Genomic DNA, 27,719 nt, shown 5'->3' with positions numbered 1-27,719 from the left:
ATACACCAAATCAAGAGAGAATGAGAACTAAAGGACACGGCACTGTCCTCTGAAAGGCTGAGGGGAAAAATAGGATAAAATTATGAAGGATCCTTATAGTCACACACCTGATCATCTACATTTGCCCTCTTATAGCACTAAACTATGTTTTCTACCTTTATCTTGCATCTACCTACCACTTCAGCATTTTATTAAAAATAATAATAATAATAATAATAAGGGAGAAATGTGGGATTCACATATAAATCAAGTATAAAAATCAAACGAATATTCATATTTGACCTGATTGTTTATAGTTCATGATGCGTGATCAAAACCGAAAGTTTCTGTGATGACATGACTGCCCTTGCACTGTTCACCATGTAAGAACTTATTCACTATGTAAGAACTTGTTCACCATGTAAGAACTTGTTCGTTATGCTTCAGAAGATTGGAGACTGTTGAGAGTTGGGCTTGGGGTTGATTAATGATTGTGCATTGAGTCCCCTATACAGAATTTTATTATTGTTAACAACCAATTTGATCAATAAATATGAGAGATGCCCTTTCAAGAAAAAAAAATTATGAAGGATCTTCATCCGATGTATTATTTTTTTATGTTTTTCTTTTCAACTTTCAGGTGGTTTTTGCTCTTACAGACTTTGTAATAGAAAATCTTGGAAAACGCTTTATAGAGACCCCACCTGTGGATCTGCCTACTCTGTATCAAGACATGTCATGCAGTACTCCCCTGGTGTTTATCTTAAGCACAGGCTCCGATCCCATGGGAGCATTTCAGAGGTTTGCCCGAGACAGCGGGTTTTCAGAACGGTAAGGTCTCATTGTACAGTTTTAATAATTTATATGAACATCTCCTTGTTAAAGTTTGCCCTTTTTTCTTCCTTCTGTGGAGTGTGAATTCCTACATTCAGGTACCCTTTACTAAATAAATTAAGATATATTAATACTTAGCTATATATATTGTTAAAATGTTAAAAAACCTAAAAGCAGATAGAAATTTCACTCAAGCAAAGGGGGAGATTGTTTAAAATGTTAAAGGATAATAATTTAGTGGACTACTGATTCAACCTTGTTATTTAAGACATTACTTTAATATAACTGTAAAAGGACTGTAGCTTACTCCCTATACTCAAATGTGCAAAAAAAATTCATAGTTTTATGAATTTCACAGTTTCTGTTGTGTGATTAATCTCATCTTTCTATCTGCCTCTACTCTGCTGGGTAAGAGAAGCAAGGAAGACGTTTAAACTTGTACATTTACATTATTAGATTTTCTTCTGATTTAAATGTCTCCTGAGTAAGATGATTTGGTTTCTTTTTCATAACAGCTCAGTCTTCCTGACTTCTCCTCTCCAAGATGGTGTCCAGATGGGTGGGAAAGTGCACGAGAGCGCGGGGTGGCAGGGGAAAGTAGGGGCATCATATCTATGAGGTAACCTCCGGCCCTGACAGGCCCCTGCACGGGGTGACTGGTCAAAGTAAAAAAGCAAATAGCTCATATCATCAAAAATATTTTAGACTGCGGATTACAAGATGATGAATCCTGTCTGTTCATTTGGAGCTTATAGTCTGTATTAGTCAGGCTTCTCCAGAAAAACAGAACCAATAGGATATAAGTATAAATATATAAAAAACTGGCTTACATGATTACGGGGGCTGACAAGTCCCAAGTCTGCAGTCAGCAGGCTGGAAACCAAGGAGTGACAATGTGTAGCTCCAGTCCAAGTCTGAAGAACTGAAAACCAGGAGGACTAATGGTGTTAAGTTATGTTCGGAAAGCCAGCAAGCTCAAGACCTAAGAAGAGCCAATGTTTCTCTCTGAATCCAAAGGCCCAGCTCAACCAGTCAGGCAGGAGGAGCTGCCTCTTACTCAGGCTTTTTGTTCTATTCAGGTCTTCAGTTGATTGCATGGGCCCATCCACAGTAAGGAGAGCAATCTGCTTTGCCAAGTCTGCTGGTTCAAATGTTAATCTCATCCAGAACCTCCTGCACGGACTCATCCAAAATAATGTTTGACCATTTGTCTAGGCACCATGTGATCCAGTCAAATCAACACATAAAATTAATAATCAAATGGTCTCAGACATTTACCTTTGGTTCTGAGGTCCTAACAAAGGCAGTATACAGAACAATTAAGAGCTCCTGTGAATTAATAAGAAAAAGAAAACAATCCAGTAGGAATAAAGACAAAAAATATTAACAGGAAATTCTCAGAAAAGAGAACCTAAAGGCTTGATTAGCATATGAAAACATGTCCAACCTCACTAGCAGTTAAAAACAACAAATTAAAACCAGAGAGATACCATTTCTTACCCATCAAATTGGAAAAATAGTGGCAAAGATGTGGAGCTATGGAAACATTCACATTGCAAGTGGGGGTGAAAATTTGTTTAAAATCACTTTGAAGAGAAATTGGCAGTTAAAGATGGCACCACCCCAAATCCCAACAATTCATTACTGAATTTGCATCCCAGAAAAAAATCAGTCATATGTGTACAAGGAGCCATTTTCAAGAACATTCATAGAAACATTGTTCATAATGACCAAAAAAAATGGAAACAATCAAAATGCCCATTTGGAAAAATTATTATATAAACTGTGGTATATTCATAAAAGTAAATACAACTAGCCATGAAACTGAATAAACTAGAACTATGTGTATCAAAATGGATGGGTCATACAAACTCATACTGAACAAAAAAAATTAAGTTACAGAAAAACTATATAATATTGGAGAAGTGTGATAAAATGCTTAAAAATTTTAAACAAGCTAGGGGCGGAAGATGGCGGTGTGAGTAGAGCAGCAGAAATCTCCTCCCAAAACCACATATATCTATGAAAATATAACAAAGACAACCTTTCCTAGAATAAAGACCAGAGGACACAGGACAATATCCAGACCACATCGGCACCTGTGAGAACCCAGCCCCAGCCATCCGGGCCAGAGTGCAGGGCACTCGATACTAGGAAAACAGGGCAGCAAAAAGAGTGAGCAGGCACTGGAGGCTGGGCGACAGAGGACATAAGAAAAGCGCGCGACCATTTTTTTTTTTTGCTTTTTTGCTGTTTTGTTTTGGCGAGCGCTTTTTGGAAGTCTTAAAGGGATAGGGACCACAATACTAGGGAAACAGGGCAGAAAGACCGGTGAGCAGAGGTCTGAGGCTGGCACCGGAGAATAAAGAAAAACGAACGACCACTTTTTTTTTTTTTTAATTTAAAATTTTTTTTCTTTTTTTTTTTTGGTGGTCGTTGTTTTGTTTTGTTTTGGCGGGTGCTTTTTAGAAGTCTTAAAGGGGTAGGGCGGGTCACTTAATCCAGAGGTAGGGAATCCAGGGATCTCTGGGCACCCTAACCCCTGGGCTGCAGGGAGCAGGGAGGCCCCTTACGGAGATAAATAGCCTCCCAGCTGCTCCTGCTCCAACGCGACTCTACCATTTTGGAGTAGCTGCCCGAGCCAGGCCACGCCCACAGCAACAGCGGAGATTAACTCCATAGCAGCCGGGCAGGAAGCAGAAGCCCTGTCTGCGCGCAGCTGCACAGCACAAGCCACTAGAGGTCGCTGTTCTCCCAGGAGAGGAGGGTCACAAACCAACAAGAAAGGAAGTACTTCCAGCCGTCACTCGTCCCAGCTCTGCAAACTATTCCTATCACCATGAAAAGACAAAATTACAGGCAAACCAAGATCACAGAGACACCAGAGAAGGAGACAGACCTAACCAGTCTTCCTGAAAAAGAATTCAAAATAAGAATCATAAACATGCTGACAGAGATGCAGAGAAATACGCAAGAGAAATGGGATGAAGTCCGGAAGGAGATCACAGATGCCAGAAAGGAGATCGCAGAAATGAAACAAACTCTGGAAGGGTTTATAAGCAGAATGGATAGAATGCAAGAGGCCATTGATGGAATTGAAATCAGAGAACAGGAACGCATAGAACCTGACATAGAGAGAGACAAAAGGATCTCCAGGAATGAAACAATATTAAGAGAACTGTGTGACCAATCCAAAAGGAACAATATCCATATTATAGGGGTCCCAGAAGAAGAAGAGAGAGGAAAAGAGATGGAAAGTATCTTAGAAGAAATAATTGCTGAAAACTTCCCCACACTGGGGGAGGAAGTAATCGAACAGACCACGGAAATACACAGAACCCCCAACAGAAAGGATCCAAGAAGGGCAACACCAAGACACATAATAATGAAAATGGCAAAGATCAAGGACAAGGAAAGAGTGTTAAAGGCAGCTAGAGAGAAAAAGGTCACCTATAAAGGGAAACCCATCAGGCTAACGTCAGATTTCTCAACAGAAACCCTACAGGCCAGAAGAGAATGGCATGATATATTTAATACAATGAAACAGAAGGGCCTTGAACCAAGGATACTGTATCCAGCACGACTATCATTCAAATATGATGGTGGGATTAAACACTTCCCAGACAAACAAAAGCTGAGAGAATTTGCTTTCCACAAACCACCTCTACAGAACATCTTACAGGGACTGCTCTAGATGGGAGCACTCCTAGAAAGAGCACAGCACAAAACACCCAACATATGAAGAATCGAGGAGGAGGAACAAGAAGGGAGAGAAGAAAAGAATCTCCAGACAGTGTATATAACAGCTCAATAAGCGAGCTAAGTTAGGCAGTAAGATACTAAAGAGGCTAACCTTGAACCTTTGGTAACCACGAATTTAAAGCCTGCAATGGCAATAAGTACATATCTTTCAATAGTCACCCTAAATGTTAATGGGTTGAATGCACCAATCAAAAGACACAGAGTAACAGAATGGATGAAAAAGCAAGACCCATCTATATGCTGCTTACAAGAAACTCACCTCAAACCCAAAGACATGTACAGACTAAAAGTCAAGGGATGGAAAAACATATTTCAAGCAAACAACAGTGAGAAGAAAGCAGGGGTTGCAGTACTAATATCAGACAAAATAGACTTCAAAACAAAGAAAGTAACAAGAGATAAAGAAGGACACTACATAATGATAAAGGGCTCAGTCAAACAAGAGGATATAACCATTCTAAATATATATGCACCCAACACAGGAGCACCAGCATATGTGAAACAAATACTAACAGAACTAAAGGGGGATATAGACTGCAATGCATTCATTCTAGGAGACTTCAACACACCACTCACCCCAAAGGATAGATCCACTGGGCAGAAAATAAGTAAGGACACGGAAGCACTGAACAACACAGTAGAGCAGATGGACCTAATAGACATCTATAGAACTCTACATCCAAAAGCAGCGGGATATACATTCTTCTCAAGTGCACATGGAACATTCTCCAGAATAGACCACATACTAGGCCACAAAAAGAGCCTCAGAAAATTCCAAAAGATTGAAATCCTACCAACCAACTTTTCAGAACACAAAGGCATAAAACTAGAAATAAACTGTACAAAGAAAGCAAAGAGGCTCACAAACACATGGAGGCTTAACAACACGCTCCTAAATAATCAATGGATCAATGACCAAATCAAAATGGAGATCCAGCAATATATGGAAACAAATGACAACAACAACACTAAGCCCCAACTTCTGTGGGACACAGCAAAAGCAGTCTTAAGAGGAAAGTATATAGCAATCCAAGCATATTTAAAAAAGGAAGAGCAATCCCAAATGAATGGTCTAATGTCACAATTATCAAAATTGGAAAAAGAAGAACAGATGAGGCCTAAGGTCATCAGAAGGAGGGACATAATAAAGATCAGAGAAGAAATAAATAAAATTGAGAAGAATAAAACAATAGCAAAAATCAATGAAACCAAGAGCTGGTTCTTCGAGAAAATAAACAAAATAGATAAGCCTCTAGCCAGACTTATTAAGAGGAAAAGAGAGTCAACACAAATCAACAGTATCAGAAACGAGAAAGGAAAAATCACGACGGACCCCACGGAAATGCAAAGAATTATTGGAGAATACTATGAAAACCTATACGCTAACAAGCTGGGAAACCTAGGAGAAATGGACAACTTCCTAGAAAAATACAACCTTCCAAGACTGACCCAAAAAGAAACAGAAAATCTAAACAGACCAATTACCAGCAACGAAATTGAAGCGGTAATCAAAAAACTACCAAAGAACAAAACTCCCGGGCCAGATGGATTTACCTCGGAACTTTATCAGACATACAGGGAAGACATAATACCCATTCTCCTTAAAGTTTTCCAAGAAATAGAAGAGGAGGGGATACTCCCAAACTCATTCTATGAAGCTAACATCACCCTAATACCAAAACCAGGCAAAGACCCCACCAAAAAAGAAAACTACAGACCAATATCCCTGATGAACGTAGACGCAAAAATACTCAACAAAATTTTAGCAAACCGAATTCAAAAATACGTCAAAACCATCGTACACCATGACCAAGTGGGATTCATCCCAGGGATGCAAGGATGGCACAACATTCGAAAGTCCATCAATATCATCCACCACATCAAAAAAAAGAAAGACAAAAACCACATGATCATCTCCATAGATGCTGAAAAAGCATTTGACAAAGTTCTACATCCATTCATGTTAAAAACTCTCAGCAAAATGGGAATAGAGGGCAAGTACCTCAACATGATAAAGGCCATCTATGATAAACCCACAGCCAACATTATATTGAACAGCGAGAAGCTGAAAGCATTTCCTCTGAGATCGGGAACTAGACAGGGATGCCCACTCTCTCCACTGTTATTTAACATAGTACTGGAGGTCCTAGCCACGGCAATCAGACAAAATAAAGAAATACAAGGAATCCAGATTGGTAAAGAAGAAGTTAAACTGTCACTATTTGCAGATGACATGATACTGTACATAAAAAACCCTAAAGACTCCACCCCAAAACTACTAGAACTGATATCGGAATACAGCAAAGTTGCAGGATACAAAATCAACACACAGAAATCTGTGGCTTTCCTATATACTAACAACGAACCAACAGAAAGAGAAATCAGGAAAACAACTCCATTCACAATTGCATCAAAAAAAAATAAAATACCTAGGAATAAACCTAACCAAAGAAGTGAAAGACTTATACTATGAAAACTACAAGTCACTCTTAAGAGAAATTAAAGGGGACACTAACAGATGGAAACTCATCCCATGCTCGTGGCTAGGAAGAATTAATATCGTCAAAATGGCCATCCTGCCCAAAGCAATATACAGATTTGATGCAATCCCTATGAAACTACCAGCAACATTCTTCAATGAACTGGAACAAATAATTCAAAAATTCATATGGAAACACCAAAGACCCCGAATAGCCAAAGCAATCCTGAGAAAGAAGAATAAAGTAGGGGGGATCTCACTCCCCAACTTCAAGCTCTACTATAAAGCCATAGTAATCAAGACAATTTGGTACTGGCACAAGAGCAGAGCCACAGACCAATGGAACAGACTAGAGAACCCAGACATTAACCCAGACATATATGGTCAATTAATATTTGATAAAGGAGCCATGGACATACAATGGCGAAATGACAGTCTCTTCAACAGGTGGTGCTGGCAAAACTGGACAGCTACATGTAGGAGAATGAAACTGGACCATTGTCTAACCCCATATACAAAAGTAAACTCAAAATGGATCAAAGACCTGAATGTAAGCCATGAAACCATGAAAGTCTTGGAAGAAAACATAGGCAAAAACCTCTTAGACATAAACATGAGTGACCTCTTCTTGAACATATCTCCCCGGGCAAGGAAAAACAACAGCAAAAATGAGTAAGTGGGACTATATTAAGCTGAAAAGCTTCTGTACAGCAAAAGACACCATCAATAGAACAAAAAGGATCCCTACAGTATGGGAGAATATATTTGAAAATGACAGATCCGATAAAGGCTTGACGTCCAGAATATATAAGGAGCTCACACGCCTCAACAAACAAAAAACAAATAACCCAATTAAAAAATGGGCAGAGGAACTGAACAGACAGTTCTCCAAAAAAGAAATACAGATGGCCAACAGACACATGAAAAGATGCTCCACATCGCTAATTATCAGAGAAATGCAAATTAAAACTACAATGAGGTATCACCTCACACCAGTAAGGATGGCTGCCATCCAAAAGACAAACAACAACAAATGTTGGCGAGGCTGTGGAGAAAGGGGAACCCTCCTACACTGCTGGTGGGAATGTAAGTTAGTTCAACCATTGTGGAAAGCAGTATGGAGGTACATCAAAATGCTCAAAACAGACTTACCATTTGACCCAGGAATTCCACTCCTAGGAATTTACCCTAAGAACACAGCAATCAAGTTTGAGAAAGACAGATGCACCCCTATGTTTATTGCAGCACTATTTACAATAGCCAAGAATTGGAAGCAACCTAAATGTCCATCGATAGATGAATGGATAAAGAAGATGTGGTACATATACACAATGGAATACTACTCAGCCATAAGAAAAGGGCAAATCCAATCATTTGCAGCAACATGGATGGAGCTGGAGGGTATTATGCTCAGTGAAACAAGCCAAGCGGAGAAAGAGAAATACCAAATGATTTCACTTATCTGTGGAATATAAGAACAAAGGAAAAACTGAAGGAACAAAACAGCACCAGAATCACAGAACTCAAGAATGAACTAACAGGTACCAAAGGGAAAGGGACTGGGGAGGATGGGTGGGTAGGGAGGGATAAGGGGGGGGATAAGTAGGGGGGTATTAAGATTAACATGCATGGGGGGGTAGGAGAAAAGGGAGGGCTGTACAACACAGAGAAGGCAAGTAGTGATTCTACAACATTTTGCTATGCTGATGGACAGTGACTGTAAAGGGGTTTATAGGGGAGACCTGGTATAGGGGAGAGCCTAGTAAACATAATATTCGTCATGTAAGTGTAGATTATTGATACCAAAAAAAAAAAAAAGGGCAGTTCCTGTGTGGTAACCTCCAATGAGTTCTACACAAGGGTATAAAGGGCATATAAAAGTGTAGGCAAAGGGTCTGTTTGCGTCTATACAGAAGATCAAAGCCTAATTGGGCTACCCCGAAAATGAACTAAGATACGATATGAAAGAGAACTTCCAACATCAGCACTCTCTGGAATACTCATGCCAGAAGATGATCATCAAAAAACCCCAACAAAGATCCACGCACTGCTACAGCTGTAGATGCACTCATCCCACCAGTTCCTGGACTTGCCATGGGAATGAGGAAGGAGATATCTAAGCTGGCCTGTGCATACAGTAAAACAACAAATTTGACTGGATCTATATTGTTGGAACTCAACCAAGAATTAGGAGAAGTGCAAATTGTAGCGCTCCAAAATCTTACAACTACAGACTATTTACAGTTCAAAGAACATATGGGATGTGAACAGTCCCCAGGAATGGGTTGTTTTAATTTGTCTGATTTCTCTCAGACTGTTCAAGTTCAGTTGGACAATATCCACCATATCATAGATAAGTTTTCACAAATGCCTAAGGTGCCTAACTGGTTTTCTTGGTTTCACTGGAGATGGCTGGTAATTACAGGTATGCTTTGGTTATGTAACTATACTCCTATTATGTTAATGTGTGTGCACAATTTAATTAGTAGTTTAAAACCTATACATGCTGAAGTTACTCTACAAGAAGATATGTCAAAGAAATAATCAATCTTCCCATGTTTTCTTTCGTCTGCTACTTCTATAGCTTTTCTTCTTCCTTCCTAATTACAACCCTTAAGTAGAATTCGTGCCTCATAACGAAATTACCGAGTATCATAATTCTTCCGAGTGGTAAAGATACCTCAAGACAAATGCTGGGCATAAAAGCCACAGGGCATAAATCTGCAAAGAAGTAAAAAATGTTAACCTTTTCAAACAATATTGCTTCTCTCTCACTTACCAACTTTACATTTCCCTGTATGGCCCCGGAAGATGACTGGTTAGCCAGAGACGGGTAAGATTCCTCAAGGGAGGAACAACCTAAGACAGGCACAGTCGCAGGGGGGCCATCAGGTGAGAAATTGGGGATCAACAGAGGTGAGGCTTAGAACCTCACCCCCCCCGTTCTGAGAGAAATCTTCTGCATACGTGGATGTTTTATGGCCCTTGTCTAGCTTGGATTAACACATAGTCTACAGGCACACACCTGATCATCTACATTTGCTCTCTTACAACACTAAACTATGTTTTCTACCTTTATCTTGTATCTACCTACCACTTCAGCATTTTATTAAAAATAATAATAATAAAGAGAGAAATGTGGTATCCACATATAAATCAAGTATAAAAACCAAATGAGTATTCATATTTGAACTGACTGTTTAGAGTTCATAATGCATGAGCAAAACTGAAAGTTTCTGTGATGACTGCCCTTGTACTCTTCACTATGTAACTTATTCACTATGTAAGAATTTGTTCTACATGTAAGAACTTGTTTGTTATGCCTCAGAAAATTGGAGACTGACGAAAATTAGGCTTGGGGTGGATTAATGATTGTGCATTGAGCATTGACTCCCCTATACAGAATTTTATTGTCGTTAACAACCATTTGATCAATAAATATGAGAGATGCCCTCACAAAAATAAATAAATAAATAAATAAATAAATTTTTTAAGAAAATAAATAAATAAATAAAAAAGGACAGACTTCCAATGGTAAAATAAATAAGTAACCGGGATGTAATGTATAGCATAAGGAATTTAGTCAAGATATTGTAACAGCTTGGTAGGGGGATAGCTGGAACCTAGAATTATGTATATAAATGTTCTACCACTGTGTTGTACACTTAAAACTAATGTAATGTAATACTGTACGTCAACTACCCTTCAATAAAAAATAATTATTTTTAAAAAAAAAATTTTAACATATATTGTTTAGCAATTCATATTTTTGCAATTAACAGTTATAAAGAAAGGTAGGGAAATTATACCAAAACCAAGATAGCAGTGACCTTGGGGAGTGATGGCTGCTTAATGAGGGCACACTGCAGGCTCGGATCATGTAGATAATGTTTTATTTCTTAAGCTGGATTGTGGGTAAATGGATATGCATTATATTAACTTTATAACTTTTATATGTCTTAAATATTTCACAGTAACTATTAAAGGTAAAGAATTCAATATAACAATCAGAAAATAAGAAGGATGTAAATAGGTAGTTAATGTATGCTTAGTTCTTGATATATTCAGAAGGAAAAAAGAATAACTGTATTGCCTTAAGAAAATGTGTGGCTGAATGGGTATGTTGAAATTTTAAGGGAAAAAACTAAAATATAATCTATAGCTTCCAAATCCATAGAGAGATAAAAGAATATAAAGTGTAGTATTGGAACCCAACATTAGATAGGAAAGAAGAAAAATAAAATCAAAGATAAAACAGTAAACCAAAAAGTGAAGTCAAAGAATAGAAAGTAATCCGAATGCCTAAATAAGTATAAATATTTCACTTGTGAAAAGGTAAAGATGATCAAATTGGATTTTGAAACAATATTCTCTTCTATGCTACCTGGAAAATGTGTATACAGTATAAAACAGAGAAGTTAGAAAGTAAAAAGATGCAAAAGATACTATACAAATACTAACCAAAAGAAAGCTGTTAACAATTTCAATGCATATCACAAAATAGAGTTTAAGGCAAAAAATATATACATATATAACTCCGGGAAAAGAAAATTCCAGGGCAAAATACCTCTAGAACCAAATTCAGTCAAAGGGAGAATAAAGTTTAAAACCCGTTTATTGCTTACAAACTGCAGTCCGGGGCCATCTCTTTCCTGCTCCAGCAGAAGCAAACCAGCCCTCCCCCTAACTTCTCAGGCTCAGAGAAGCCCTTGGTTGCCCAGGTAATTACCCACTGATATGGAAATGAAATATTCTACACCCCTGAGGAACACCTATTGATCACTAAAGCCATACCTTTCTCCACCCCTTAGCAATGCCTGTTGATATGCAGATGTACTAAAGCCAGGCAAGATAATTCTGGAATATTACAGTTTTACCCACAGCATATTAAGGATAAAGAAGGAAACTATATGACATGTAAGAAAAACCAACAAACAAGAAACATCAATTATAAATTTGTATGCCAACTAACAAAGCTTGAAATATATAAATTAAAAACTGGAGAAATTGGTAATTTAATGTAGAAATTCTTAACATATCTCTAATAGAAATTAATATGAAGCACACAAAAGTTGCCAAATTGGTAAGGATACAAAATATTTAGACAATCAAATTAACCTCGATCTTTATTAAGCTCAACAAACATAGCAAATACAAGATCTTCAGGCACACATGAAATATTTATAAGAATTAACCACTGCTACAAAAGACACGTATTTCAAAAAGAAGATAAACTTATTCTCTAACCACAATAAATCTTACAAATCAACCTCAAAAGTTAACTTTTTTTTTAATATATGGAAAAAAAGCCCTTTTGAACAACTCATCTGTTAGAGAGAAATCATAATGGAAATTTTCCAGTTAGTGGAATTAAATGACAAAAACAATATTACATGTCAAAAAACCATTGTGGTGTAGTAATGAGGGAGGCACTTAGCAGTAAATTTATGCATATTTAAGAACTTCTGGTTCCAGAAATATTAGATTAAGAACAACAGAAACCCTGGGCAAAATACATTTGAAGGTTTAGGAAATGAATAAGGTAGTTAAAAAAAGGAAACTCGAAACAATGAGCCCTGTACTCAGAGACATCAAAGGAGAAGGCAAAGAGGCAGATAAACTGAGCAGAACTTTTGATTGATTAAAGGGACAGAAGGAACAGAATTGGAGCCCAGCGCCAACTGAATAATAGAGGAAGCGGGTAAAACCCCTACTTTGGGTTCGTACTCTAAGGAGATTCATCTAAAAGGAATAGGACCGAGTAAGAAATAGACTACTTGCTGAAGAGGTTAAGATGACCCCTGATTACTAGTATCTCTAGCCACCTACTAGAAGAAAATGTAAATCTTGTCTGGAAGAACACAAAATCCTAGGTACAAAATTAAACATAACCAGGTACAAGAGAAAGCCAGAAAACATGTTTAAAAACCAAGAAAAACAATACACAATAAGAACAGGGTACAAGTTATCCTGATAATGGATACATGAGACTGACTTTAAAGTAACAACATTTAAAATGTTCAAAGAAATGAAAAATTGAGAAAATTGACAGGTGGGATTATTCAAAAACAGAATTCTAGAATTGAAAATATAACTGAAATTAAGAACTCAGTAGCTCAATTTGATGAGTAAAACACATGCAGACACTAAACAAAGGCGAAAACAGGAGAGTAAGAGACAGCCGCAGTGACGAGATCTAGTAAGGTATGATTTGAGGCCCAGAGGAAAGAAGAGTGCAGAGTAACTAAAGAGTGGCTGAGAATTTTCCAAAACTGACATAGGACAGCAATCTGCAGATAAAATAAACCTTACCAAATGCCAAGCATAATCAACACAAAAAAATTCTACCTATAGCCATCACAGTAAATTGCAGAAAAAACAAAGAGAATATATTAAAAACAGATTACCTTCAAAGATGCAACAAGTATGCTGTTGAATGATTTCTCTGCATAAAAAATGAAAGTCAGGTAGTGTATGTTCATAAAACAGAAAGCAAGTTACTGTCTATATGGAATTGTATTCCTGTCAAAAATTCATTTTAAAATGAAACCAGGATTAAGCCAGTTTTAGACAAATTCAAATTCAAATTCAAAAAAATGCTAAACAGAGTAACAGTGAAAATATAACATCAGAAGTTGTTTGATACACCTAAAGCTAGAATTAGAGAAAAATTAATAAGCTTAAATGCATACATTAGACAAAAGGCAATCCAAAACTTAATGATTAAATTCTGATAGAAGGAAAAAACAGTAAGCTAAGAAATAATTAACGATACAGGAGTCTTAAATTCAATAAATAAGATTCAAGAGATCACAAGATGGTTTTGTGAAAAGTTTAGTAAAACATAAATTCTGATGAAACTACTGAGAGAAAAATAGAATGCCAGAAACCTTGTATCATGAATAAAAAAGAGAATATCACTACAGATCAACAGACATGAAAATGATCATTAGAGTATATTATTTTTAAAAAAAAACACTTCACCAGTGAATTGCAATGACATGGAAAAATTCCTCAAAAAATACAACATAAAAGGGATATCTAAATAGTCCAGCAATTTCTTAATTATTGAATTCATTATTAAAAATCTTCCCCCAATGCTGGGTTATTCCAGGAATTCAATGATGGCTAAAATATTGAAAATAAATTAATGCAGTTTAACACATTAACAAAAAGGAAAAAAAATCCCTTAAATAAAGAAAAAAACAATTATCTCACTAGATGCAGAAAAAGCATTTTTTAAAATTCAATAGGCATTCATGGGAGAAGAAAATCCTAGTAAACTAAAAATCTGGAAATAATTTCTTAGAAAGAAAAAAACAAATAGGACATTCTTTTACTGTGATAAATGGTTTATCTTAAAAAAATGTTAATGGAGTTAGCAAGATTACTGGACACAAAAACAGACTATATTAATGCATACTAGCAATAGAAACTCATTCATTGCTAGTAGGAATGCAAAGTAGTCCATGCACTGTGGAAGACAGTTTGGTGTTTTCTTACAATACTAAACATACTTTTACCATATAATCCAGAAATCACACTCCTTGGTATTTACTTAAAGATATTAAAAAATTATGTCCACACAAAAACCTGCACATGGATGTTTATAGCACCTGACTCATAATCATCAAAACTTGGAAGTAAGCAAGATGTCCTTCAATAGGTTCATGGGTAAATAAACTGTGGTATAGCCATGCAATGGAATGTTATTCAGCACTAAAAAGAAATGCAAAGACATAGAGGAACCTTTTCAAATCATGAAAATACAAGGAGGAAACTTAAATGCATATTACTAAGTATAAGAAGCCAGTCTGCAAAGGCTACATACGGTATGATTGCAACTATATGACATTCTGAAAGAGGCAAAACAATGGGGACAGTAAAAAGATAACAAAGTGTTTATATCCCATATAAAGACCTCTTAAAAATCAATAAGAAAAAGATGACCCAATAGGGAAAGAAAAGGGAGGGAGGGAAGGGAAGAAAGGGAATAACCAAGTGGCCAATAAATAAACCTATGAGAAGGGGAAACAATTTAAAGCCTCAATGAGATACCACTATACATCCACCACCACCCACTATACCTACCCTTGTTAGCAAGGATATGGAGAAGTAAGTATACTCACTGACAGCTGGTGGAAATGGAATAGTGACATCACTGTGGAAAACAGTTTGATATCATAAAAAAGTTAAATATTCACATACTCTGTCAAACAGCAGTTCCACTCCTAGGAATATATGCAACAAATGGAGTGCACATGTATATCAAGGGGTATGTAGGAGAATGTTTATTGCAGCATTGCATGTAATAGCCAAGAACCAGAAATAACCCAAATATCCATTGAGAGCAGAATGGATTAATAAATTGTGGTATAATCACACAATAGAATATTATACAGCAATGAAAATGAGTGGTTATGACTCAAAATGTCAGTTAATCTAAAACATAATGATTAAAATAGAACACAAATTATATATTTTTTATATGTGATTCCATTTATATAAAATTCAAAAACTAGCAAAATTAATCTGTGGTGTTAGAATTCAAAATAGCGGTGGCCGAGAATGAGGATAAATACTGATGGTGAGGGTGCAAGTAAGGTTCTTTTTTTTTTGTCTCCCAAAGCTATTCTCTTTGGGAGAATTCATTAAATGACATTAATGATGTGTATATTTTTCTATATACAGAAAAAACTTCAATTTAAAAAAAATTTTTTTAACTGATCTATTTGTTGAAAGGATTATGGGTACTTTTGGGAAGGAGGCAGAAAAAATGATTGGAAAGAGGCATAGGAGAGATGTCTTAGGGGTGTTGGCAAAGTTCTGTTCTCAACCACAGGTGTTCATTTGTGACAATTCATAGAGCTGCATATTTGTTTTTTGCACTTTTCATTACCTGTGTTATAGTAAAAATGTTTTTAAAACCAAGAAAATAAGAAAATAGTATTTGCACATATATCAAAATTAGGATTTCAAATGTGTGCATACTCTAAGCAAGAATCTAGTATATTTATATTCTTTAATAGCTGCATTGGTTAAAAATACCATAAAACAGCATTTTGCTGTTGTTCAATTCAGGGTGCAGTCCATTTCTCTGGGGCAAGGACAAGGGCCCATTGCTGAAAGAATGATCAAAGATGCAATGAAATCAGGAAACTGGGTGTTTCTGCAAAACTGCCATCTTGCTGTTTCTTGGATGCTGGCAATGGAAGAGCTCATTAAAACCTTCACAGATTCAAGTATGTTGAACACAGAGTATTTGTATAATAATATCATTTTATGTAGACTTTCTTGTTGAATCCAATCCTTGTAGTAATCCTTTACTGTAGGCATTGCGTTTCTCCACATTAAAGAGGAGAAATTTGAGACCTAGACAGGTTTAGTAGAGTTTCATAACTCAGATCCCAAAAAAGGTCTTCAGACTCCCAGTTGAAGGTATGAGCCATCTAATCATTTCTGTTTGATGTTGCCTTGGAGGGGACACCATCTGAATTCAAAATAGATTACATATAAGCATGATAAACAGAAATAGAAAAATGGACTTCAGACAAAAAAAGGAAATAATATCCTTTAACATAAAGTGAGAGAAGTTAAGAACAAATTCGAATTTCCACCAATTCCCTTACAGACTAGTATTTTACCACTTTTCATCCTCTGTAACCCACATGGCAACTAACCTTCACATGTGCCTCACAGCCACCCACACCCCATAAGTGTGCCTGGCATTATTCACAGCTGCTACCATTAACTGTCATACCACCACTTTCTTTCCCACTCAAGAAAGTGTAATAGGCTATAAAGAGAGAAGTGGAGTTAGAGTTTACTCCTTTTTAAATGTTGGTATAAAAATAAGTGAAACCTTAGGAACTGTACTCTTGGTAATGCACAGGGTAAGCCCCCATTTGGCATTCTGCCAGGAGGCCATCGGGGAGAACCACCAACCTAGGATATCCAGAGCCCTTTCTCTTGGGTCTTCCATTGTGCCCCGACCTCAGAAAGCTTTCTGGGAAGGTGAGATCTATGCAGCTGGGTCTTGCAACGGACTTTCCTTCTCGCTGCCTATAAAGGAGAGCAGCTGCTACTAAAGAGTAGCCAGGGGCACTGTTACCCAGCTCCAGGCAGGGCTCAGCAGCCTTCCCCTAAAGGCCCCTCACTTCCTAGTCCCCTGGCTGCTTCCAGCAAGGATAAAGAGTCAACACACCTACTGTCCAGAATCTCTACTCTTTACATTTTGCAGTACAGTAAGAGATGGCCCACCTGCAGCCGTGCCTGTGGCTCATTGCCATTTAAATATCCCAAGAAAAATTACAAGGTCTTCACTATTGTTCAGGCATCCCTGATTATTAGGATTATACTTAAGAAAAAATGCTAGAGCAATCATTGAAAAAGCAATTTGCTGCATTGGTACAACATGAGCCTTCGGAGTATGGAGACATCATGCAGGTTCACAGTGACTGGGACAAGAGCAGATGCCAGTTCTTCCAGGACAGGCAATGGAAGCCAGGTGGAGTTTGTGGATTTCAAGTGCTTACAGCTCACTAAAGCTTAAGTGTATAGAAAAACCCTCTTCTGGCCCTTTTCGCAAACATTTATTAACCTAACCATTTGAGTTCTGATATTTAACTTGAACCACTATAAAATAAAATACATTCAGGTAGTAAGCTGAAAAGAAAAAAGTAAATGAAGGAAAAAACAAAAACTCTGGACTTGAAATTCTAAGATCCCAGTAGTGTGCTGCCCGACCACTTCCTGACTGCATATTACGTCTCCTCTTTGGGCCTCAGTTACCCCAGCTATAAAATGACTGCATAGCTTCTTTGCTGCAAGTCCCATACTAAGGTGATTTCTAAGATTCCATTCCAACTCTAAACTTCTATGTTGTCTATGAAAGTTACAGTTCTTGATACTTTTGCAATTATAAGAGAAACAGTACAAAAAACACCTGGCCTTTCTCATCTTTGGTTAGTGAAATCATTAACTCTAAAGACTTAAGTTGATGTTTAACCTCTATGCCTAATAGTTTTTACCATGCCAGCAATTTAGTGTTGCCTTAGAATTGTGCCAGAACTAACTTTTAATTTTGGCTATTTAACATAGCTCATGAATTTAGATTACCAAACCAAGCACACTCCAGCTTTAATCTGCTGTCATTCATTCAATAAAAAAAACAGAAACCCTGCTATGTACTATGCACTGTTGTAGATGCTTAGGGCTTCTCTGTGAACAAAACCACCACCAATACCTGCTCTCATAGTGATGTGGCAGGAGTTCTCCTCAGCCCGATTAAGGTCCAGGTTCTCATCTTTGTCATAAGGAAGAATTTCAGAGACAAAGTACAACAGGCCAAGCAGTGAGAAGGTTTTACTCAGAGCAAAAGTACACACTTAGGAGAATAGGAGGAGAGGCACACTTACAGGTTTTAAGGTTTGGGTTTTTATATTGCCTTTTGAATATGGGTTGATATAAAGCATAACATATGTATGTGATTAATATTTGCTTTGAAGTTTTGTCTGAAGAAGTGGGTCATCCAGGTGACCATGCTGATGTGTACCTCAGCATTCTTTATTCATCAAAGTGGACATGTTAGTTTGTTTATGCTCCATAGGTCTCTCCTTTGTCCTGGATACAACATTACTTAATTGATTAATGTGACTAGAAGAAGGGAAAACATAGTAAAGGTCATATTAAAGAATGAACTAGGCCTTTGTTCATAGACAAAATATATTTTATAGTGGCATGAAGCTTTTCCCATGTCCCTGTCTCTAAGTAAGGCTTACACGCTAGTGAGGGAAAACAGATAATAAATAACCACTTAATAAGTAAATAACTTACATGGTATGATAAAATGTGGTCAGTGCTTGGAAACAATGCAAAGGAGAGAAAGAAGGATCAGAAAGGTCAGGGAGCAGGGAGGAAAGGCAGGAAGGACGGATAGCACTTTTCAATGGTGTGGTCTGGGTAGACCTCTCTGAGAAGGTGACATGTGACCAGGACTTGAGGAAAATGAGGGAATCTGAAGGAAGAGCATTCCAGGCAGAAGGAACAGCTGGTGCGAAGGCCCTAGGGAGGGAGCCAGTCTGGCATGCTGGAGGAACACCATGTGTACCTCAAAACCAATGCCAAAAGCCATCTGAAGATGATGCCAGGTCTTTCTCTGATGAGAACAATGATTTCCCCTATTTTACTTTGGACTTTTGAACCCAGAATGGAACCCTCTAAGGTTCTCTGAGGTTACTTTCTCAGACAGTAAGCGTATTGACTTCCTGATGCTGCTTGTGAGGTCTCCCCATACCCCTGCTCCCTCAGTTCCTCGGCACCTTCTCTCAGAGGAGCAAAATCCCTGTCTTCCCTACAGGGCTTTCTGACTATTTTCATACAGTGTGCCTTAGACTTGATTGGTTTAAAACAAACAAAAAACACTTCATGAGCATAAATGCACTGGCAGTAACCAACCTCTTTGATTGAAAATTCTCCACACTTCAGAGGGAAAGCCCTTAACATCTCCATCAAGCACTGAAAACTAACATGTTCCTAATTTCTTTGCTCAAATGTGCCAGCATCTAGACTATCAAACTCTCTTGTGTGAGAATTTTCTGTAAGGATTTCTCCCACTGCTTCCATTTTAGAACATTTTACAACATAAAATATTTAAAATAGATAAACTGGTCTTTTTTAGCTGAGTTTACAGCATTTTTTTGTCATCTTATGATGTGTTTCTTATGCAGAAGTGTTACTCAGATTTAAGCATCTTCTTTTTGCTGTTTTTCTCTTTGTTTTAAACAGATATTGTGATCAAAGACACTTTCCGACTTTTTTTAAGTTCCATGCCTAGTAATACATTTCCTGTTACAGTTCTTCAAAATTCCGTCAAGGTAATGTATGCACATGGTTGGAACAGTACAAATGATCTGCCCCAGAGGCTTCCCTGAGTGGGTCCAGGAAGCTCAGGCCCCATGCAGGACCATGTCAAAGTCTGTGCAGCCAGGGTGGGAGGTGAAAGTCAGTGTCCCTTTACCTAATAGCAAGGAGGGAAACAATTTCCCAAGCCACTGCCCATTCCTGTGTACCCTAGACCTGTTGGTCATTCAACTCTAAGAAAATGTCAGGGATGCAGAGGGATGAGAATGAGCACCCCCCACTGCCCTACCACGAGAGTTAAGAGAATATTTCAGCATCTGAGAGACTTGCAGGAAGGCCTACAGGTAGTGTGGCTGCTGGACTTCAGTCTGGAAGTTTCTTATACATGGGAAGCTTTTGCATATGAATGACTCCCACAGGGACAAGGGATGCCTCTGCCCTTCCCTGCTCCACGTCACCAAGGATGCCATATATTGGGATGGCTAGAAAATCCAATGAAGAAGGCCTGAACATACTTTCTGGCCCAACTTTAGGAAAATGGACACTGTGTGGAAGTGTCTGAAGTTTATGGAGATGGTTCACCCACCTTAGATGGTTCACCCACCTTAGGTCTAAGGATCCCACCAGGCCCTACTCCCCAGAGACGGGCTGAGAAAGATACAGAGCAGGTTCAAACATGCCAGGAATGCCCATGGGCATCAGTTACCTTCGTCCTTTCAATGGCTTCAGTCTCTAAGTGTTATTCAAAAATAATGCAAGTCAATAAAATCACTCTCCCTCTCACATATGTATCTAAAATCCAGGTAACCAATGAGCCTCCAAAAGGTTTACGTGCAAATATCAGACGAGCATTTACTGAAATGACGCCTTCATTTTTTGAGGAAAATATACTTGGAAGAAAATGGAGACAAATCATATTTGGCATTTGTTTCTTCCATGCAATTATTCAGGTACGCTCAACTGCTTTCTAATAGAAACAAGAGAGTATAGTATGCTAATAAATAAATAACAAGAATTAAATTAAAGCTTATTACAAATGGCACTGTGAAATGATGGGTGCCCCATCTGTGTCTGAATCCAAGCTGTTTGAACTCAAATCACTGATCTCTGTTCTCCCCTTGCCTCAGTATCTCACAGGTTCACCTCCCAGCTCTACTCTAATCTAAGGAACACAGTCACCTGGATGAATGCAGTAGGTCAAATCCAAAATCACAGAATGGATCTCCTCAGCTAGACCTCACTCCCAAAATCTGCTTCCCCTTTCACACTCTACTTCTGAAATCAGTGGTCCCATTCTCTCACTCAGCCACAATCAAAACTTCAGGATTATTTTTATCATTCCTTCTTCACATATATACATCACATCCATCATCAAGTCTTCATGTCTCTTGTAATAATTTCATGCTTACCTGTTTCTGTTTGAGTGGACTTATTGCCCTTAACAATGTCTTCCCTGTGATTGGAGCTCCAAGTCCCCTGGAAGATGACCTTGAACTTGGCACTATTTCTCCTTCCCTCTGTTCAAACCTCACTGCTGTGGTCTGGTGTCCATTCTGTGGCCTTGTACTTGAATTCTGCCTCTTCGACTACATATCTCTAGATGGTGTCTTGATTAGACTGGCTGCCAGGTTTCCAATGAGAAAGAACCCAAAAAGAAAAAACAAAGATTAAATATCCAAGATGGGGGATAAATAAGTAAACAAGGTCCTAGAGGAGATCTGAGAAGCTGGGATTAGGGGCTCTCTACTAACAGAAGCAGCTGAGATGGCTTAAGATTTAGGAAAATTTTGAGATCCAGAAGAGGGCTTATGGGATCTATCCTCTGGTATGATCATCAGTTTAGAATCATTAAAGAAATTAAGGTGGACTAGGGAGATAACAAAGAGAAGGAAAGACTTCATAATGTGAAGTCATGAAACAAGGATTATGATTCTGTGGACCCATTTAAAAGAAAAGGATGTCGCTGTAGAGAAGTCGGTATGTAGCCAGCACATTATGGCATGACTGAAAAGCCTAGGCCATGGGCAGACTTCCCTATGGGGTAGTTAGTAGCTCTCTCCACCAGGTGGATGATTAGTGTCAGGATTTTATGCAAAAGACTAGGTGAGGTGTTTTTTTTCCTATTTTGATGGGGAAATACTTAATTTTACCATGAAGAACAAATGTTCTTTTGACAGGTCTATCACATTTCCAATAATATCAAATTGTCTTCTGGAAATGCTGGAGAGGGGACAGCACTGGAGGGAGAGCATCAATCCCCTGTTTGGCAAAAGCCACAATGAAAGCCTCACTGACGTTCGACTGTGTGACTTTCAGTGATTTTACGCAATGAGGATGCCCAACTTCAACAGAAACCTTTCACTTTCAATATTTTACACAAACTTAATTTTATCAAATTTTAATTAAGACCATTTTCATTTTCCATTCTAGGAGAGAAAAAAATTTGGCCCTCTTGGTTGGAATATCTGCTATGAATTTAATGACAGTGACAGAGAATGTGCTTTACTGAACCTCAACCTTTACTGTCAAGAAGGAAAGATCCCCTGGGATGCACTGATTTACATTACTGGTTAGTAGGCCACATGGCCAGGGCAGCCAGAAGTGCACCACCCACAGCTGGCTTTCCCTCACCTGTCCGAACCAAGATGGTGTCCACCCCCCGTGTTTGATTGTGGTGGTGATGACTTCCAGTAGTCCCTTTATGAAGATAAGACTGTGATAGGAATATTTACACATAGAAAATGGGGCCAATTTGCAGTTTACCCAAATAATAATAGCAAGAACTTACGTAGCACTTGATACACACCAGCACTGTGTTTAGCACTGCCTCTGAATTAAATTGAATCCCCACAGCTACCCTATAAGGTGAGGACTATTATATACCTATTTTATACATGGGGAGGCTGAGACACACAGTTTAGAAGTGGTGCAGCCAAGATTTAAACCCCAGCAGGCTAGCTTCCAAAGTTTATGATCTTAAATTCAAAAGAATCTTAACATGGATTAACTAGTAGAGACCTGTTGATTCAAGTGTTCTTGTAAAAAAGAAAAAATATCTCAGGAATTACAATTTTTAGCAGCTATTAATTGTGGCCACATGGGACCAAACTGCCAAAATCAGATCCAATTTGGAATATCTGGGCCCAAGTAATGAAGAAGAGATTTGCACAGGGATGTAGGGGGAGGACAGGGCTCTAAAAAGGGTAGAATGGGAACAATATAAGTTGGTCACAGGGACGGTAGTATAGCACAGAGAACACAGTTAATGATGGTGCAACATCCTAATACGTTGACAGATAGTGACCGCACTAGAAGGGGTGAGAATTTAGGCATATGGGTAACTGTTGAATCACTGTGTTGTATAATTGAAACCAACATAAGGCTGTATATCAATGAATGATACTTTAATTTTAAAAAAAGAAAGAAAGAAAGAAAAAGGGTAGAATGGGAATGGATGATTTTCATTGGTGAGTAAGGGAAATGCATAAGTGAGATAACAATAGAAAGGCAAATGAAACCTTGTAAACAGAGGTCAGCAAAACGACAGCGAAAATGGAAGAGGACCAATCCCCATGGTGGGCCAGAAGGGGTGGGCCTGGAATCTGGTAGGCTACTTTAACACTCCTGCCCCCAAACTCCAGTGTGGACAACATTGCTTAAGGTGGTGATATAGACAGAATTGTTGTCTGACACCCTCTACTTATCCTGAATTTTCAGCTTCCTAGTTTTTCTCTACTTTCTCCCATTCCTAGAACCCTTGACCTTCCAGGCTACTTTAGTCTCTGCTGGTGTGAAACTGCATTTTAAAAAGGATAGAAAAGAACAAGTCAAAGATATATCTGCTCCCAGCACTTTTGTTCAATATTATACCGGAGGTTCTAGCCAGGGAAATTAGACAAGGAAAAGAAATAAAAAGCATCTAGATCACAATGAAAGAAGTAAACTTCTCTTTATTTGCAGATGACATGATCTTTTATGTAGAAAATCCTAAGAAATTCACAGAAAACAAAACAAAACAACTAGAAGTTTAAAACAGCAGACAAGTTCAGCAGGTTGTTGGATATAAGATCAACATTAGCAAAGAACAATTTTAAATATTTTGTAATTCCATTAACAGTGACATCGAAAAGAATAAAATACTTAGGAGTAAGTTTAACAAAAGAAGTGCAGACTTGTGCAGTGAGAACTGAAAAACATTGCTTAAAAAAATTAAAGATAATCTAAATGGAAAAACATGGCATGCTGATGGATTGTAAGACACAATATTGTTAAAATGGCAATACTCCGCAGACTGCTCTATAGCGTTAACACAATCTCTATCAAAATCTCATGTGGCAGGTTTGCAGAAACTGGCAATCTGATCATAAAATTCACATGGAAATGCAAAGGGCCCAAGTAGCAATCTGGAGGGAGAAAAAGAATGAAGTCAGAAAAGTTACATTTCCCAATTTCAAAACTTATACAAACCTATAATAATCAAGATCATGTGGCAGTAGCATAAGAATAGAAATATTTATAAATGGAACAGAATTGAGAATCCAGAAACAAACCCTTATTTATGGTCAATTGGTTTTCAATAAAGGTGTCAAGGCAATTTCATGGGGGAAGGATAATCTTTTCAGCAAATGATGGTAGGACAACTGGATATCCATCTGCACAAGGATGAATCACCATACACAAAATTATCTCACGCTACACACAAAAATTAATTTAAAATGAGTGATAGGCCTAAATGTAAGAGCTATAACTATAACACTCTTAAAAGAAAGTGTAGAAATAAATCTTCATGACCTTGGGTTAGGCAATGACTTCTTAGCTATGATGCCAAAAGCACAAGCGATAAAAGAACAAACAACAAACTGGACTTTATCAACATTTAAAACTTTTTTAACAAACACTGTCAAGAAAATGAAAAGGCAAGCCACAGACTGAGACACTACTTGCAAATCATATATCCAACAAGGCACTTATATTCAAAGTACATAAAGAACTCAACAGTAAAAAAAAAAAAAAAAAAATCTAATTAAAAATGGACATAAGACTTAGACATTTCACCAAAGATGACATATAAATGCCCAGTAAGCACATGAAAAGATGTTCAATTAGTCTTTTAGGCTGAGAAGAGGTGCAATAATTTATAAAACTATAATAAAAGATGAAAGTTTGAACAACACCAGTGGGGATCCTAGACAAGAGAGAACAAACACAAATACTGAGGATGTTTTATATATGGGAAGGCATTTGGGACTGGAAGGCAGGGGGCTGGGTCTTAAAATTTCCTAGTGTGAGTTGCAGCTATAAGACAGCCTAGTGACAGATCTGGGCTCAAAGTGGCACAGACAAACCACACCTAAGGCCTATCCAGTCTGTACTGGGCCAGGCAGCCCTGGGGGACAGAACAGCTGAAGGGACGCCACCACCCTGGGCTCTGAAGTGAGACCCTCAGAACTCTGATGTGGGGTAGGACAGGTGGAGAGCATACATGGTAGACACCCTCCTCCCAAGGTCCCTCTTCTGGGAAGACCAAACCCAAAGACCTGCCTAAAAGTGAGTTATCTACTCAGAAGAAGAGAGCTCCTTGTTCCTCAGTTTAATCTAAGAAAAGGGTAACACTCAATCTGGATTGGAAGCACAAAGTCTGATGGTTTATGCAGAAGATATTTCTGTTGCTGTTTCCCAAAATGCATATATTTTAGTTTGAAACTTTTTTAACAATAATATACTTTCACCACTGACTAACTGTTACGGTCTTGAGTTCTCCTGGGCATCCTCCTTTCCCAGGCCCCATCTCCCAGGTGGAGCAACTTGAGCTTTACATTCCCAACCAGCCCCAAGGATCCAGAGGAGCTTCAAGTGAGGCCCGGACTAGACGGACCCACCACAAAGACTTAACCCAACCTTGCATCCTAAGACTTCCCAGAGGGTGACAAGAATATTCCTAGGGAGGTACAGCACCATCTCTCCCTTGCCTCTTAGAATTGCTAATACAGGGATTCAGTTACTTAACCATCAGCCCTGGGACCTAATTCCCCTCCCCTTTCCCCAGAGTGACTGATTCAACAAGACTGACCAAGGGTGTGTCCCTAGGAGAGGTGCAGGAGGTGCAGGTAAAGACATTGCTATCTTGGAAGAAATAAATTATTGTGATTCTAAGGACAAATAACTTTCTCTCAGGCAACCATCTCGTCTTGAAAGAGAATGATCTTCCTGACACAATGGAAGAGCTGGAGATGAGAACAGATGAACAGTTAGAGGATTCAGAAGTTGACAATGTCAATATCATAAGTAAAATCCTTCCAGGAACACTCAGTGGTGAATAATGAATTGTAGCAATGGACCAAGGAATTATATCAGCTATAGGTATTAATCCAAGGCAGAACAGATAGCATTCCTACTTGTAATTTTGGGATGACAAGGGCGCATGCTGAAAGTAGCTTCTGTATAGACAGAGAGGCAGAATACCAATGAGTTTTAGTTCCCATAACATAGTTTCCATGAGGCAAGCTGTCTCTCTCATCTTGGATCTCTCTCCTCCTTCACTTAATATCAATAATTTATAAGGCCTATATAGAGTTTGAATGCCTGTAACTATTTGTGTTCCATTATACTAATTAGCCCCAAAGAGAAGCAGTGTTTCATGGGAAGTGTAAATGTTTTAGAATACTGCAGTGATGGGATAAGACCCCAAATCAGTATATTAAAGCAAAAATAGGCAGGAAGAAGAAAGAAATATGTAAACAAAGCTCAGTGGTTTAGTTTTGATTAATTGGGGAAAACAAAATAATTGGGTAGGGTACATACACTAGAATTTATTCTGCTTTTTTGAAAACTGACTTTTATTTTCTCTCTGGGGTATAGCACAGGAAAACTCTGATGTGCTATTTCCACTTTCAGTACCAAATGTGCATATAAAAGAACTCACTAAAATTTGGGTATACATATCAATAAAACACAGACAATAATATGTTTTAAAACTCTTTTTCAGGTGAAATTACTTACGGTGGTAGAGTTACAGACACCTGGGATCAAAGATGCCTTCATACTGTCTTGAAAAGATTTTTTTCTCCTGGAACATTAGAAGAGGACTATAAATATTCTGAATCAGGTGAATGACTTTGCAGTATTATGGAAAAGCCCTTTTCCAAAAAGGCACTGACAGCATCTCCCAGTTTTCTACTCAGGAGCTCTCTGTTTCCAGTCTTCAAAACCCAGTCCCCACACCCACCCCACCCCTATGGTTGACCACCTTCAAAACTGGTTTGGTAGTAAGAGCACAAAGATACCTATTGTGCAATAACCACTTTGAATTGTTTCTATTCTGAAGTATGTTATATTCCATCCCATTCCTTAAAAATAAGAAGCCCTAAGGCACACCTTTCAGCAGCACATCCCTGGATTCTCAGAATCAAAAGGTTCTGGAGGAGATGCCTGAAAGGTTAGGACACTAATCAAATGTTTAAGCCTCAGGAACAGGTAAAGAAACCAGAGACAGTAATGAAAGCAAGGAGGATGGGAAAAGCAATCCTCTTTTCTATGGGAGGCAGCTGATTACAGCCACCCTTGGAACCAGGCAGAGAAGTACCAAACTTGGTGGTACAAAGCTAGTCTATTTCAGACAGACTTGCCTTCTGTTTTTTCAACAACAGGCATTTATTTTGCACCCTTGGCTGACAGCCTACAAGAGTTTAAGGACTACATTGAAAATCTGCCCTTGATAGATGACCCAGAAATATTTGGAATGCATGAAAATGCCAACCTCGTTTTCCAGGTATGTGACCTTTCAACTTAAAATACACATTCATAC

At 38.2% G+C, this 27,719-nt stretch overlaps 1 protein-coding gene across 1 annotated transcript in view; it reads left to right on the top strand.

The window, feature by feature from the left end:
* DNAH6 (dynein axonemal heavy chain 6) overlaps positions 1-27,719 on the top strand; it is a 265,012-nt gene that overhangs the window by 220,774 nt on the left and 16,519 nt on the right. The window contains exons 64-70 of the mRNA XM_036931141.2: positions 620-810; positions 16,136-16,296; positions 19,841-19,929; positions 20,719-20,865; positions 22,346-22,484; positions 26,901-27,020; positions 27,562-27,683. Of these exons, the coding sequence (XP_036787036.2) occupies positions 620-810; positions 16,136-16,296; positions 19,841-19,929; positions 20,719-20,865; positions 22,346-22,484; positions 26,901-27,020; positions 27,562-27,683 (969 nt within the window). The remainder of the gene's footprint in view (positions 1-619; positions 811-16,135; positions 16,297-19,840; positions 19,930-20,718; positions 20,866-22,345; positions 22,485-26,900; positions 27,021-27,561; positions 27,684-27,719) is intronic.

This window comes from Manis pentadactyla, chromosome 2, assembly GCF_030020395.1.
Source record: "Manis pentadactyla isolate mManPen7 chromosome 2, mManPen7.hap1, whole genome shotgun sequence".
Lineage (NCBI taxonomy): Eukaryota > Metazoa > Chordata > Mammalia > Pholidota > Manidae > Manis > Manis pentadactyla.
The sequence above is the reverse complement of the archived record's forward strand: the minus strand, read 5'-3'. Positions and strand labels throughout refer to the sequence as shown.